Below are 16,383 nucleotides of genomic sequence, written 5' to 3'. Positions count from 1 at the left end.
GGGGGGGGAGAATAGACCATAGATTTTAATCATTGTTTCACAGAAATCTGCTATATATTTATTTTGATGTATGAACTTCTTGGGCAACATGAGACTGCTTATTCTCTTAACTACACACATTAGTAAATTTATTAAATTTAAACTAGTCAACAAATATTCATGGACTACATATAAACTACTATGGTAAGTGAAATAGTAGCTAGAAAGATAAATGAAATAATGTACTGTCTTTAGAGAATTCATAACCCAAAGGGGTGGGTAAGCCATGTGTGTCAAGAATCATAATGTCAGTGAGGGTTCTTAACAAAAAGAATTTGTATATTGTTAGAGGACTTACAGGGGGAAGACATTAATGGTTCAAAACAGTCCTTTTGAGCTTTGAAGGTTTATTGAGATGGTGTTGGGGTGACCTTTTGGAAGAAAGAATAAATGAACTAAAACAAGGAATTGCAGGTAGTACTACAGGAACAATAATTTGTTTGATTTTATTGGTACATATAGTATAAGGTCTTAGGCTAGAAAGTTAAACTGAGGCTAGATTAGAATGTTGGGCCAAATTATTTATATATATTAGGTAGTTCAGGGGAAATTGTTGGAAAAAAGACTATGATTAAATGCAATTTAATCTGGCAGTTAACAAAATGAACAAAAGAAAAAATGAAGCTACAGAGACCTCATTTGGGAGTCTCCAGGTATATAAAGGAAAGGTTAATAGGGCTAAATAGGGCTAAACTAGACTGTTAGCATAGATAACAATAACAAGGAAGGAGGGGGCATTTGAGAAATAATTCTAGAAAATTTATGCCTGGATGCCATAAAGTTAGATCAAGTTCTATTTAATCTGTCTTCTAGCTTTGTACCATACATGGTATTTGATCTCCTTAGTCATTCCTCTCCAATGCACTGATCTCCTCACAGTCTTTGGAGCATTTCAGACATACTATTTAACACCTCAGGAAACAGTTTGCCTTTAATCCTGTACTGAAAAATTCTTCACTTCCTTCAGGGCTCTGCTCAAATGTTACCTTAACTGAGGACCTTTTGCTGACCACACACTGAAAAGTAGCATCTTGGTTCTCCATTTTATTTAATTTACCAATTGTTATTTTTCTTCCTTGCATCAATGCACTGATATTTATTATAGTTGGTTATTTGTTATCACCTGTCTCCCTCTTTCTACATGGTTGTCTTCATGAGTGTAAAGGGCTTAGTTTTGTTGTCTATCATAGCTCGGTCACCTAAAACATGCTTGGTATAGACACTCAGCAAATATTTGTTGAATGCACAAACAGAACAAATGCAAAGGGGAAGTAGAATGGGAGATCAAACAATTATGGAATATTTCAAGTATGAAGGATTCAAAGGGTCATAATGTTATTAACAGAATGTTGTAGAATAGAAGAGGAGTTGATTTAGAGGATTGGAAATGGGAAGATAAATTCAGCACATAAATTCAGACTTAACTATATGATGGTAGTGAAACAACCAAGGCAGTGCTGTTTAGTGGGCAATCAAAAATGTGAAGTTCTTGGATTTAGGAAAAGATCTCTGAGTTATGCATATACAGTCAGTATTTGAATCAGTATCAGCAGAGAAAACAATAGTAAGATAACATTATCAGAAATGAAAATCAAAATGTCATTCTGAATATTTAATGTCTTAAATACATGAATTTAATCATACTTTTTTTGTTTGTGTGTTCTTTTTATAGTTGGGTTAACAACTTTGGACATGAAGGTCTCGGGCTCTTATTGGATGTTCTGGAAAAGATTCTGGACAAAAAACTGTAAGAATAAACATTAAAATTTTTTCATCAAAGGGGAAAATTTGAAGTACAACACCTTATTATTTTTTTCTTAGGCAAGAAAATATTGACAAGAAGAATCAATATAAACTCATTCAGTGCCTCAAAGCATTTATGAATAATAAGGTAAGTAGTATTTTCTTCTGCCTTTGTTACAAAAGGGGGAAACTTGCTTGACAATGTGAAAGTATGAAACAGATGAGATAGTATTTATTTAATTTACAAAATGTCTTTATGATGCAAATCATAAGTTTCATTGAAAGACTATTTAAAATATACTTTTGTTTTATACAGTATTCATTAGTAGGTATTGCAATCATGTAAACATATCAGTCTTGTTTTCAAATTAGAAATACTTTTATTTTTCTTTTACTGTAGCAGTTAAAGGTCATAAGTTGGAATACTATTTCTATACGGTTTTTATTCCATTGAAAAAGAAAATTTAATGGTCAGGTTTGACTTGGTTTCTATGAACATTATAAAGTTAATATTCTCTTTTATGTTCAGTAAATGTCATTTATGAGCATTATGGTTTGTAAATGTGATGCCCCCCCAATCCTTTGTGTGAACGCAGGAACATTCAAAGGTGAAATGATTGGATTGTGAGAGCTCTAATTTATTTAGTCCATCCTAGTTTGAATGGACTGACTGTGTAGTAAGTGTAGGTAGGTGGGGTGTGGCTGGAAGAAGTGGATTACTGCATCATGCCCTGGAAAGGTTCATCCCTGCATTCCCATCCCATCCCATCCCACTCCACTTCCTTACTGCCTAAAGGAGAACAGCTTACCACTGCCACACTCTCACACTCTTTCCCCATGGTGTGCTGCCTTATCTTGGGCCCAGAGCAATGGACTTGGCCACCTATGAACTGGACTTCAAATATCATGAGCCAAAATTAATGTTTCTTCCTCTAAGTTAATCTTTTCAGGCATTTTGATCACAGTGACACAAAAGCTGACTAAAACAGAAATTGGTACTGAGAAGTAAGATCATTGCTGTGACTGATCTGACAACGTGGTTCAAAAGCATTTGGAAATGGTTTGTCGGATAAATTTGGAAAAGTTTGGAAATGCATGCTGGAAAGCCTTAGTATATTTTAAACAGAGCTTAATGGATGATTCTGATGGGAACCCAGAAGACCAGAATGCTGATAAGAGTGAGAGCTATGATCTTGAGGTTTCAGAGAAAAATGAAGACTTTGTTGGGAATTGGACTAGAGGCCTTTTAATGTTACATTCTGGCAAAGGACCTGTGTACAATTTATTTGTGTCCTGAGACTTTGTGTCAAGCTTAATTTAAAAGTGATGAACTAATTAATCTGTCAAAGGAAATTCAAGGCAGCACAGCATTCAATCAGTGGCATAGATATTGCTGGCAGCTTTTAGCCAGGTTTACTGTGACAAACAGGAGCAGATAGCAGAAGTGAAGTATTTTAAAAACCTGTAGTTTGACCAAAAACATGCATGTACAATTAATGTCAAGAGAGTTGTGCTTGTTGAAGATATTATGGTACCTATAGAGACCCTAAATACATCACAGAGAAAATAGGAAAGATGGCTTGAGGACATCTCAGGAATTTACATGACCATAACCCTTGTGGGCTCTAGGGTGTAGAAGGGAAAGTTCCTTTGAGAAGAGATCACTGGGATTCACTGCTTTCACAGGGGTACCTAGGAAGTTGTACTCAGCCATCCAGAAACTCAGAGTCTGTAGAAGCCATGATTCCACAGGGCCCAGGTATTGTAAGAGCTGGGCTGGCAGCAGACCTTGTTGTCATCCATGTCGTGTTGGTTCTTCAGGAATACAGGATGCTAAAGTTAAGGGGTCATGGATGCTTACACTGAGATTTAAAAGGAAGGCCTGGGAGGCAAGGGAAAGTGTAACACCATCTGTCTATGAGAGGGCAATGCATGAAGCTGTAAAAGTGAAGCCAAAGCTGAAATGGAGACCCTAGGAATTAGGAGATTCCAGTAACATGGACTATCAGCCTAGAAAAGCTGCTGGCTATGAGCAAGCCAGGTTAAAAGATAGCCCAAGTGCACTCTAACTAGCCAGACCAAAGAGGGGAGGGGTAGGGCTGCCCAAGTCCTTCGGAGAGTACATCTTATGGGTATGTGACTTGCTATAAGCATATTTAGCGGACTTGTTTGCCTGGCTGACTTTAGACTTGTTTTAGCCCCACCTTTTTTTTTTTTTGTGCTCCTATTCCTCCCTTTGGAATGGGAGTGATTATGCTGTGCCACTATATTAGATAAATGTAACTTTCTTTTGATATTTATAGGAGCTCATAACCAAGAGACCAAGAGTTTGCCTTGAGTCTCAGAAGAGACTTTGTTTGTTTGTTTGTACTGAGGATTGAAGTGGGGCAGGGGCGCTTAACCACTGAACCACATCCCCAGCCCCCTTTTAAAATATTTTGAGACAGGTTCTTGCTGAGTTGATTAAGGCCTAACTGAGTTGCTGAGGCTAGCTTTGAACTCGAGATCCTCTTGCCTTAGCCTCCCGAGCCACTGGAATTACAGGTGTTGTGCCACCAGGCCGCCTCAGAAGAGACTTTGAACTTCACTTTTGGGAAGTATGGGAACTCTTCAGACTATGGGAGTCTTTGGGATAAACTAAATGTGTTTTGCATTGTGAGAAGAACATGAGCTTTTGGGGGCGGAATGTTATGGTTTGCATGTGAGGTGTCCTCCAAAATCTCTTGTATTAGTGTATTATTCAGAGATGAAATGATTGTCAGAGGTGTAGTCCAATCAGTCCATACTAGTTTGAATGGATTCAGTGGATTTTAACTGTAGGCAGGTGGGATGTGTCTGGAAGAGGTGGGTCATTGGACGGGAAGGTTGCATCTGCTCTGTAGCCCCTTTGCTCACCTCTCTGCTTCTGTGCTACCATGAGAGGAGAAACTTCCCTTTGTCCTGTCCTTCCCCCATGATATGCTGCCTCACCCTGGGCCCAGAGTAATGGCGTCACCTGTCTACTGTGAGCCAAAATAAATGTTTCCTTCTCTAAGTTGTTTTTGTCAAATATTTTGGTGTCAGTGATGCAAAAGTTGACTGAAACATTAATGACATCTCTGGAAGACAGCAGGGCTTTATTTTTTGTATAATACCAGTTGTGTAATTAGGAACTATATGAATTTTAGGCTTTTTATTAGTGTCTTAGAAATGATGTAACTTATATACCTACAAGTAAAATACCATTGATTAATTCACTTAATTACATAATTGCCTTTAGATGGCATTCTATAATCTCAAAGTGCCTAATAGAGATATGTAATTATATGGAATCTTGCCATATGTGAAATAAAACTATTAATAACCAATGAAATAAAATTTTGTATTTAAGGAATCTGCAGTCTTTCTTAGGCATATGAAGTTATATAATCATATATATTTTATGTACATATATCAATGAAAAATATTATTGGCACATATGGTAGATGCTTGCTAGTAGACATGAGATTCTTAAATACACTTATAATGCTGTTTCTGGAAGTTTTTCACAGAAAGATTCCCTATCCATATTAGTACAGAATTTTTCAAATGCTGTGCTCTTAGTCTTTGGTTACAATGTTATGCAGACTTTGATGGGTAACAAGAAAGAACTTACTAAATGTTGCTTCTCCATGGTTTACAATGAATCTATTTTCAACTGAGGGAAATAATGACATAATGGAAAGACAACATAATACCAGAAATCAGGGGTTCTGCTGAACTATACAGAGTTCATGCTTTGCTACTAATAAGTTGAGTGGCCTCTGAAAAATAAATTCACCTCTCCAGCTAATCAGTCCACTCATCTGTAAATTCAACTATAGTACCCTTTGTTCTGCATTCTCATTGATTCATGTTGTCAACTGTCACAGTTTTCTAGGACACCAACTAATTATAATCAGTATAGTCACTAGAGAAAATTATATTGGTGAGATTTTCAATAGAGCCTTTTTCCCACAGAATATACTTTGTTATATCAACACATAGGTTCTTATTTTGTAAGAGTTTTGCAGTTTTTGAAGAACCTGCTAATTTGACTTAGATTATTCTAAACAAAGGGTAAGTTTTAGTTAGACCACATTTATGTCTTGCATGTAGGCACTTAGAAGATGAACAATTGGATCATCTAAATTACAGGCATGTGAAACAATAGGCATAAATACATATTCAAAATAGAAAATATACTGTTTTGTATTAATTTCACATGGAATAAATTGTCTAAATCAGAGGAGGAAACATTAATCAGAAATTACTTAAATGTCAGGTTTTTTTTTTTTGGCCCCTTGGAATTTAGATTACCTTCTGAAACTCTTATGAAAATCATAAAAAGTAAACCATTATTCCTTAGCTTCCATTTTGATAATATTGCTCTGATGTTTGGATTGATGGTTTTCCAGATACATGTCTTATGTCTTTACATATTTAGTATGTCACTGCATGTAAAGAACATTTATATAATTAGTGAGAACCTCGTTGCGGAGGTACAGATTTTTTGGGTAATTTTGGTTTAGTTCCTTTTTATTTAATGAAAGATGCTCCATAGACATTTCATTTTGTATGAAAATTTTATATTTCATATTTTCCTCTCTTTAGTTTGGATTACAAAGGATTCTAGGGGATGAAAGAAGTCTTTTACTATTGGCAAGAGCAATTGACCCCAAACAACCCAACATGATGACTGAAATAGTAAAAATACTTTCTGCTATTTGCATTGTTGGAGAAGAGAATATGTAAGTATTGCTGTACTATATTTATTGCATAGAAAACAACTATTGAGATAAGTCTTACTTTTAATAAGTCTTACTTTTGTTCTCTTTCATTGGATAACTTGTATAAAAAAAGTATTAGACTTTAGGGTTTTTTTGATTGACACTTTTGTCTTGTATATTTATATTGTAACAGTTTTTGGAGATTATGGAAGCTAGATTTAAATGGAATCCTACTGGGGAATTTTTTAAGGCAAATTTAAAGTGAATAAATAGAATGTTGTCTTGCCAAAGGTGAAGCCATCATTAGAAAAGTGGGCAAAATTTAAAAGTTAGTTATTTTGGCAGTCTCTCTCTCTCTCTCTCTCTCTCTCTCTCTCTCTCACACACACACACACACACACACACACACACCATGCTGCACATCACACAATTTTATGTCTGTAGTTGAATTGAATATATGCTTTTATTTTAGTATAATTTTTTGGATAGCCTTTTAGTTTGAATACCTATGGTAATTGAAAAGATGAAGTACTTATTGATAAGTGAAATTAATTAACTTTTCTTTTTTTCTTTGTTTTTTATAGGTGTGTGTGTATGTGTATGAATATGTATGTGTATATATATATGCATATATATGTATATATATGTGTATGTCTATATATATGCACCCAATTTAGCAAGTTTTGCTGAGTATGTTTTGGATCATATATTCCTATGGAAATGATATTGAATCCAAATCAAAATTTCACGTTTATTTCATTAGTAATTTTAGTTTGTAAGAAACCATTGTGTGAAAATTGAAATATGTACTATGGACATGAAATGAAATATTTTTCTCAAACCTTTGTGTGAGAGTAATAATTTCAGTTTGATTCAGAGGTGGACCATGCAAATATTTAAGGAAATTTCAATATGCTGACTTTCTCATAATTGTTAGAAAAAATGAGATGTTGTTTAGTGCTAGCTGTTGTCTTCAGAACTCAAAAGACAAACATTAAACCTAAAATATTACCTATAATGTTAACTCTTTTCTCAGTGAGAACAAATGAAGTAACATATGCAAAAGTAAAGTTTCCCTTGGCTTTATAGAAAAATCAGCTTATACATGAATAAGAAATACTGTTTTCTAGTCAAGTAGATTTCCATAACTTAATATGTAAAAGTCACCCTAGCCTGATATAATTGTTAGGAATTAATTATAATTTCAGATATTATTTGATAAAAATAGAGTACTACATAGAGGTGCATTTGATTTCAACATCATATGGTATAGTTATCAATATTTTTATCTAGGTAAACAAATTTCTTGTGCTAGATAAGGATGTTTCTTCAATTACCTTGAATTTCACTTTTGGTTTCTTTTTTTCTTATTCTTTTATCAAATAATGTTGATTAAAGTTATTTTTAAAATATTCTGTCTGTCCAGCACTTTATTATTAAATCACAGTGTGTTTACAATAGAATAATCTATTAATTATACACATCACATTATACTTAAGTGATATGAAGATCTTTATTAACACATGATATTTCAAAACCTGAAAATTTAAATTTTAATGTTTTTCTATCAAGAATTCTTTTGAAGGTATCACCCAGAAACATTATTTTTCTCAAGACTTTTCTAATTGAATTTGAATTTTCATGCTCTAAAATTATTTAAAGTTATCAGTATTCAACTTGTAGGAATACGTGGACAGTAGCTCAATTATTATATCGTAATGATCTTTCAGTTGGAAAGAATAAATCAAAGAGATCTATTGTATATTATGTTGTCTATAGCTGATAATATAATCTGTAATTGAAAATAGATGAGTAGATTTTAATTATTCTCTTTACACACACACACACACAGAGAGAGAGAGAGAGAGAGAGAGAGAGAAACACACAAGATAAGTCTGTGAAGTACTGCAGATGTTAATTACCTTGATTGAACCATTTTACAATATATGCATATTTCAAAATATTATGTTGTACACTATAAGTATACACAGTTTTATTTGTTGATGAAAAAAATTAAATGATTTTAAAACATGTAATGACATACATAAACATTATGCTCCAAAAGTAAAACTGGTAAGACTGAAAGAAATAACCAATGTTCATAATATATGTGTAAGAAGTATTTTTCATTTCTGTTTCTTTTTTTCCTCCTCTGTAGTCTAGATAAACTTTTAGGGGCTATAACTACTGCTGCAGAGAGAAATAACAGGGAGCGATTTTCACCAATTGTGGAAGGATTGGAAAATCATGAAGCTTTGCAATTACAGGTAAGTTAGTTTTGTCTTTTCTTCAGAAAATAATAAAACTTGCTGTCCTTTTCTAGGTGGTTCAGGAAATGATCTATGTTAACTTTATTCTTGAGGAATAAGAACTCATATTTATGGCGCATATTTATGATATGAGCTCCTAGACTAAACATTTTAATTTGCATATGTCATTTGATTTAATTCTCCCAACAACCCAGCTTTATAGGTATTAATATCATCTCCATTTTGCTCATAAGAATGAAGAGTAAATAACTTGTCTAAGGCGATACAGCTTCTAAGAGACGGAAATTGATGCCAGCTTTTTTGGTCTCTGATGCTAATACTCTTTATTTTAGATAATGTATGCCATTAAATGCAACGTGGAAAATTGCTGAATGAATTTTTTTTATGCTGTTGAACTGTCATTCAGCAAAGACAACAAGTTTTTATATTTAATTTTATCAAATAATTTACTAGTATTTAAATATTAAAATTTCTTATGAGAAACTAACACAATTAATTTTCTCCTTTTCAAAGTTATATTCTGAAATATATCTTTTTTTCTCTAGAGTTTGAAATTGTATCAGATAAATGAATTGGCTTGTTTAAAGAGAATATGTGATGTTAAGAAACCTTAATGCTTCTTCAAATATATAAGTAATTTTCTTAATCGTGTGTTCTTCTAGTTCAACTATGATGAACATTTTAGATAAACTTTTATAGTGTGATTATGTCAAAGGTATTACATATTTAAAAGTTGGAATATTTTCCCAGTTTTTTTTTTACTAATACATTTCTTCTTGCCATAAAGCTTTGTACTTCTCTTGTAAAGTGTCTTTAGGAGGAATGAAGTAGTTTTAGCTATATTCAAAGTTTTCATTACATTTTATATTTAGTTTGTCATACTTGGGCAAAGTACAATTACATATTTTAAAAATCCACCTTAAATGAATTTTAAAGCATAATTCTGTGAATTACGTGTTATTACCTCCAGTTTACTGATAAGGGAATTGATTTGCTGGAAGGCTAAATTCCATTGAAAAATCACATAATGGTTAAGTGGTAGAACTGTGATTTGAACTTAGGTCTTTGTGATGCCAACATTTGTATATTGCATTGCCTGTATTTTAATGTGACATCACTACCATAGATTAGTTTACCCCAAACAATGAGATGAGATTAATATTTGCTATCCTTCAGGAAGCTGGACACAATGGAATGATAAAGTAGAAAATGTTTAACAAATAACATATGGAAAAATCACAGACATCTTGCTAAGTATTCAAGAAATTGTTGAATACTGATTATAGATGCAAACTACAATTTGAAATTTCCTATTCTAATGAGCTACAAAAATTAGTAATTTGTTATATACAGAGCCTTGTACTCTCACAAGAATTGAGTGAATTTGTTTATTTGTTGTATTTAATGTGAATAAAAAATATCCTTGAAAAGTTTAAAAATATATTCAGAATGCAGAAATGAAAAACAAAAGTTTAAATTTGTCGTTTAAGAAATATAATTAGTACAGTATTTTAACAGAATTACTTTTCTATTTTGGTAGTATCCTGAGACATCTCAAAATGTTATTATAGTCTCAGGAAGTAATTTTGTTAAAATACAGGACTAATTATATTTTAATATAATAACTATATATACCCCTCTTTTATTTTAAAACAGATTATTGACTTCTCAGTTTTTTTCTTAGTCCATCTGTAAAGTAAACTTTTGTACCTGTGATAGGTTTTTCAAGAAATAGGCAGAAGATAAACCATCTATCTTGACACGTTCTATCTTTACTGTCTTCCCTTTAACTTAGTGTCATTCTCCAGTCTCACATCCTATGATGCTGGTTTTCATCTGAGTTATGCTTTTAACTAGCCTCTCATGTTGCTTTATCATTTTATAGTCCATGTCTCTAAAAGAATAATCTCTACTTGTTTTCTGTTTTAAATTACCTTTCATAACTCAGATTTCTCACAGTTCTCAAAAAGGCATACTGTCATCCTCTAATTTCAAAAATCCAATGGCCTCTTTCCAGTGGAAGAATGCCACTGATATCTAGGTACTCTTCATCATCGTCTTCTTTGAAAGTTTTTCTTCCTTTGCCTTCCAGGCACAGTTTTCTCTCTGCTTTATGACTACCTGTAATGGTTCTTTCTCTATTTTTTTTCTTTTTTGATACTGGGGATTGAACTCAGGGGCACTCAACCACTGAGCCATATCTCCAGCCGTATTTTGAATTTTATTTAGAGACAGGGTCTCACTGAGTTGTTTAGCACCTCACTTTTGCTGAGGTTGGCTTTGAACTCCTGACCCTCCTGTCTCAGTGGTATGCCACTGAGCTTGGCGTTTCTCTATTTTTAAATATTTCCCCACTTTTGACATTCACATTTTCTGTCATTGATCCTCTCTATTATCATTTTACATCCACCTATCCATATATACATATGTACTTATACAAATACATGTATATATGCTCATAGACATATACATATTTATTTTCTCCATACATATTCTCAGTTACTTCTCTAGTTTTAACATGCAACTTATATCCTAGGAAATCTCCAAGTTTATAAATGCAGATCACACCTTTCTCTCCATTCACAGCTGTATATCCAAATACTGAACTAGTTATCTTACAAATGTTGCAAAAATAAGAAATTAAAAATAGCATTCATGAGGCTGGGATTGTGGCACAGTGGTAGAACACTTCCCTAGTGTGTGCAAGGCCCTGGGTTCAATCCTCAGCAGCACGTAAAAATAAATTTTAAAAAAAGGCATTGACAACTACAACTAAAAACCAAATATTTAAAAAAATAGCATTCATAATTGAAAATTGCCAAGTGTCAGACAATGTTCTAAATACATGTTATCATGTTTAAACCTCACAGGAATTCTAAGAGGAGATAGTTGCAGTAGCCCCATTTTATGGATAAGGAAGCTGAGGCCCATGGAAATTAAGTGATATTTCTAAGGTCACAGCATGGCATAATAGGAGATAAAGCCTAGATCAGATATCAAGGTGTCTGGCTCCAGAACAAATGCTATAACTACTACACTGTACCTCCTTTTCCATTGAAACTTAGCTTATTATTTCTTCCTCTTAACCTGATTCATCCCAAGGAGTTCTAGTTTTCTCCTTGTGTTTTCCATTTTAGAATTTACAGGCATTTTTTTCTCCCCAAATCTTTAATTTTCCTGAAGACATTGTTCTTCTTTGCCCCTGTAGCCAGGCAATCATTATGTCTTCTTATTGTATAGTATAGACTATGACTATCACATTCTCTCTTCACTACTGCCTTTATCTTCTCCCACCAATATTATTTCAATAATTTCCTAATTAATATCCCATATTTTTACACCCTTCCCCTCCAGAAAAATGCTCTATGATGTTCTTAGTTATTCTCAAGAAAGAAATCTGATTCTACTATAAGCATATATTAGAAAAAAAACTTATGTTTATTACCCAGTGCTATCTTGATGAAAGTGGAGACCTTACTTGTGACATATGAACTTTTTCAGCATGGCCCCATCTTAACATGATGGCCTTTTAGCCTGTTATTCTTCCCAAAGTACCTTGTGTTTTAATGAAACTAAATATAGTACTTCCCAAACAGTATATAGGCTTTGCAAATACCTTCATTTTATCATGCAGAACACTTTGTCTGAAATGTCTACCCTTGACCACCAATATCCCATTACTCTTTGTAAAATTTAGTGAGAGCCCAAAGGAAGGTGAAATTAGGTATATCCTGCAGGAGACTGGGAAGTTTTCAGTGATGATAATTCAACTAGGACATGAAGGGTAAGAACATTCCAGAAATTATCTTCTCTAATAAAAAAGTAGTATTGTGTAGGATGAGAGGCAAGAAGTGCTTCTGATAGGTAATAATATAGGCTACAGTAGTATCCCAGTTACTTCACCAAAGAAGACAAAACAAGGTATTTTCAACATTTAGTTGAACCTTATATTTACATAGCCAGACAGGAGAAGCCAGGGTATACTGAGCATTAATAATTGTTTATGGAAAGAAAAAGTAGTATAGTTAACATCCAATGACATGATATCAAAACAGTCCCTGTCTTCGTAGACTGCAATTAGTATGAAAGGTGCCATGTCCTTTCAGCATTTAGGAGCTATGTAGAGAAGTGTGTTAGTCTGATTTAATACATTTTAAAATGATTTTCTAACATGTCAAAAATAATAGACATGTTTTCCATGTTGTAATTGGATCTGGTACACAAAAACAGAGCAGTAAATACACCTGCTTCTAATGTGTAATAGCTTCACTATCCAGACCATACCTATTTAATAAATTCATCCTTTTGGAATATAAATGAGAACCAAAAAATGGTATGCAATCTGCAAAATGCCACCAAATCCATCTCTTAAGCTTCGTGGGAAGAAAGACCCATGAGCCTTTTATCAGCCTCTCATCCTTCTCCTTGCCCCTTGTGGTATCTTAATGAGCTTAATTATCCATTTTCCATCCATCTCAGACCAGAAGCACAAATTAGGAGAGGGTTTGTCCCGACTGTTGTACTGGGATCATCAAGAAGTGATGGCTGGGACTGGGAATGCAGCTCAGTGATAGAGCCCTTGCCTGGCATGCATGAGGCCCTGGGTTCCATCCTTAGCACCACCAAAAAAAGGGGGAAAAGTGATGGTTGATAGCCTAGCAACAAGAGAAGAATACTTAGAAACAAAAACATAAAAATACTGAAACTAGAATGCAATCAATAACATTTTATTTTACTTGTGCCAGGGCGAGTAGTCATGCATACTTCAGTAATTCCCCAGGGTATCTGTGTTTCAGCAAAGCCCACTAACTCCCATATTTAATCTTCCTGATGAGTCATCAATAATTTATTTAAATGGTATCAACGATGATTTTTAAGAATGTGAGAATTATGTAACTCAGATCATGTCCTATGTGACCACATATGGTGATGTTTAAGTAAACGTTCAGATATATGGAGTGATTTTATGTAGCTTGATTCTTTCCACATTGTTCTTAATTTTTGAGGTTTTACTCTTATCATACTTTTGAACTAGCTATTACCTTTGCTTCTGGATGCTAAACTTTTCTTGTTTTCCTTTTGCCTCTATGTTTTATTAAAATTTCCTATGTGGTTAGCCTTTAAATTTGCTGATTGCTAGAGCAATCATCAGACTTTTGATCCTCAGTCCTTTGCTTTTCTCATTCTGATGATCCTTGAGCAGTGTCATTCAACCTCTGGACTTCAGCTAGCACTCATATATAATGTCCCCTTCTGAGCTTCCAACTTTCTCCTGACTAACAGATCCCTTATATTTGTCAGCCTCCAATTCAAGTTTTATGTTGTTCTTAACTGTACTTATCTTCCTGTTCTTCAGCCTTTTCTAAACTTATCTCTTGACCTATCTTCATCTTATATTTCCAAATCTGGTTAGGCTTACCATTATTGACCATTTGGAAGACACCAGAAAAATAGTAGTCATATTTACCCTGATCCACTGTCCATTCCATTATTCAACGAATTCTATCAATTTTACTTCCTTACTGTTGTACTGCCCTTCCTTGGCATAGTATTCCTCTCTCCATCCCCATTGCTGTTTTTTAAATTTCAGGGTATTGTCACATGCCATTATTTAATCATTTCCTCAGACCCTTTAACATCTTCTCTCCTTCTTTCTAAGCCCTTTTAAGTAATATCCTATAAAATTATCTTTCAAAAATGTAATTCTTGTCAGAATAAAAACCTACAAACACATTCTATAGGCTCTAGGATTAAAATCTACATAAAATACTCAATCATCTAGCCATTGATTTCTCTTTGACCTCATATTCCACAGTTCTTCTACATAACTATTTCCTTGAGCCATACTATGCTTTATTTCCTGAACATTCTATGTTTTTCATCCCTCTTAACTCCATAACTTTGTACATGGCTTCCTTTGCCTGAAATCCTTTTCTATTTCTTCACCTAATTAACTGAGTCTGTACATGTGTATCTTTCTTGGTAGGTACTTATGTTGACTTAAACCATCTTTATCCCTAACTCCTGCTGGGCTAGGATAAAGAAACACCTTATTAATGTCAACAGAGTACTTAATAAGGTCAAGTATGTGACAGTGTCAATAAAGTTTTAAAAGCACAGTTTGTCACAGTTAATGGCAATATGGATAATCTGTCTGACAGTGCCCTAAAGTTGGCAATTATTGCACTCCATTGCTCTATGAATTGTGATCCAACAGATAGTTTGTATTATTTCTAAGCCTGTAAGTTAAAATAAATAAGAGGTTTTAGCATTTCTCAGTAATTTTGAAGAAGCTCATGTTTAAATATTTTTTCCTCCTATGATGAATAGCACGCACATGTGTGTATATGCTAGTGAGTGAATACATATAAAATGTACAAAATATAGAAATTTCCTTATAATGAGATAATTGACTAAAATTACAAATATAGAAACTGATTCCATTTGCTCTTTAAACATCAGAATCATGTATAATCAATGTACAAAATTCACGGCCTTCCTGGAAATTCGATATTTTGTTTCTGATGGGATCAGTATTAAGAACTGAAATATACACACCAATTTGTGTCTTCATACATGTACTTTGGATAATAATGATCATCACATTCAACCATCATTAATTACCCCATGCCCCCTCCCTTCCCCTCCCACCCCTCTGCCCTATCTAGAGTTCATCTATTCCTCCCATGCTCCCTTTCCCTATCCCACTATGAATCAGCCTACTTGTATCAAAGAAAACACTCGGCATTTGGTTTTGGGGATTGGTTAACTTCACTTAGCATTATCTTCTCTAACTCCATCCATTTACCTGCAAATGCCATGATTTTATTCTCTCTTATTCTCTCTTATTATGTATATATCCACATTTTTTTATCCATTCATCTATTGAAGGATGTCTAGTTTGGTCCCACAATTTAGCTATTGTGAATTGTGCTGCTGTAAACATTGATGTGGCTGTGTTAGTATGTGTAGGCTCTATATTAACCTCACAGATTGTTTTTTTTGCTGAGAAGAAACTTTTTAGTTTGAGTCCATCCCATTTATTGATTCTTGATTTTGATTACATATTGGTGTGAATATACTATGTATATAACCAGAGATATGAAAAATCATGCTCTATATAAAGAATTGTAATGCATTCTGCTGCTATATAAAATAAAACAAAGAAAGGGGAAAATGTAATGTATCTTACAATGGAATATTATGCATCATCCTTAGTGAGTGAAGTACTGCTATATGTTACAACATGGTTAAACCATGAAAACATTATGCTAAGTGAAATTGTAATCACTTAGATTATGTTATTCCATTTATGTGCAGTATTCGGAGTAGGCAAATCTGTAGAGATAGAAAATAGATTAATGGTTGCCTAGAGGTGGGGAGTGGGATGAGCAGGGAAGAAAATGGAAAGTGACCTGTAGTGGGCACTTTGTTTATTTTAAGGTGATTAAATATTCTAAAATGAATTGTCATGATTAATGTACAACTCTATAAATATATTAAAAAGTGTTAAATTATATACTTTAAAAAAATAAGAGAGAGCCATTTGGATGAACCTCTATTCTTCAGTTTTAATCAATCAATCTCTCTACCCCCCCCCCCCC

At 33.7% G+C, this 16,383-nt stretch overlaps 1 protein-coding gene across 10 annotated transcripts in view; it reads left to right on the top strand.

The window, feature by feature from the left end:
- Diaph2 (diaphanous related formin 2) overlaps positions 1–16,383 on the top strand; it is an 831,690-nt gene that overhangs the window by 233,698 nt on the left and 581,609 nt on the right. For all 10 annotated transcript variants that reach the window (XM_048797310.1, XM_048797302.1, XM_048797304.1 and 7 more), the window contains 4 exons: positions 1,712–1,786; positions 1,861–1,930; positions 6,394–6,530; positions 8,668–8,776. In XM_048797310.1, the coding sequence (XP_048653267.1) occupies positions 1,712–1,786; positions 1,861–1,930; positions 6,394–6,530; positions 8,668–8,776 (391 nt within the window). The remainder of the gene's footprint in view (positions 1–1,711; positions 1,787–1,860; positions 1,931–6,393; positions 6,531–8,667; positions 8,777–16,383) is intronic.

The sequence above is a fragment of the Marmota marmota genome, unplaced genomic scaffold (assembly GCF_001458135.2).
Source record: "Marmota marmota marmota unplaced genomic scaffold, marMar, whole genome shotgun sequence".
Classification (NCBI taxonomy): domain Eukaryota; kingdom Metazoa; phylum Chordata; class Mammalia; order Rodentia; family Sciuridae; genus Marmota; species Marmota marmota.
The sequence above is the reverse complement of the archived record's forward strand: the minus strand, read 5'-3'. Positions and strand labels throughout refer to the sequence as shown.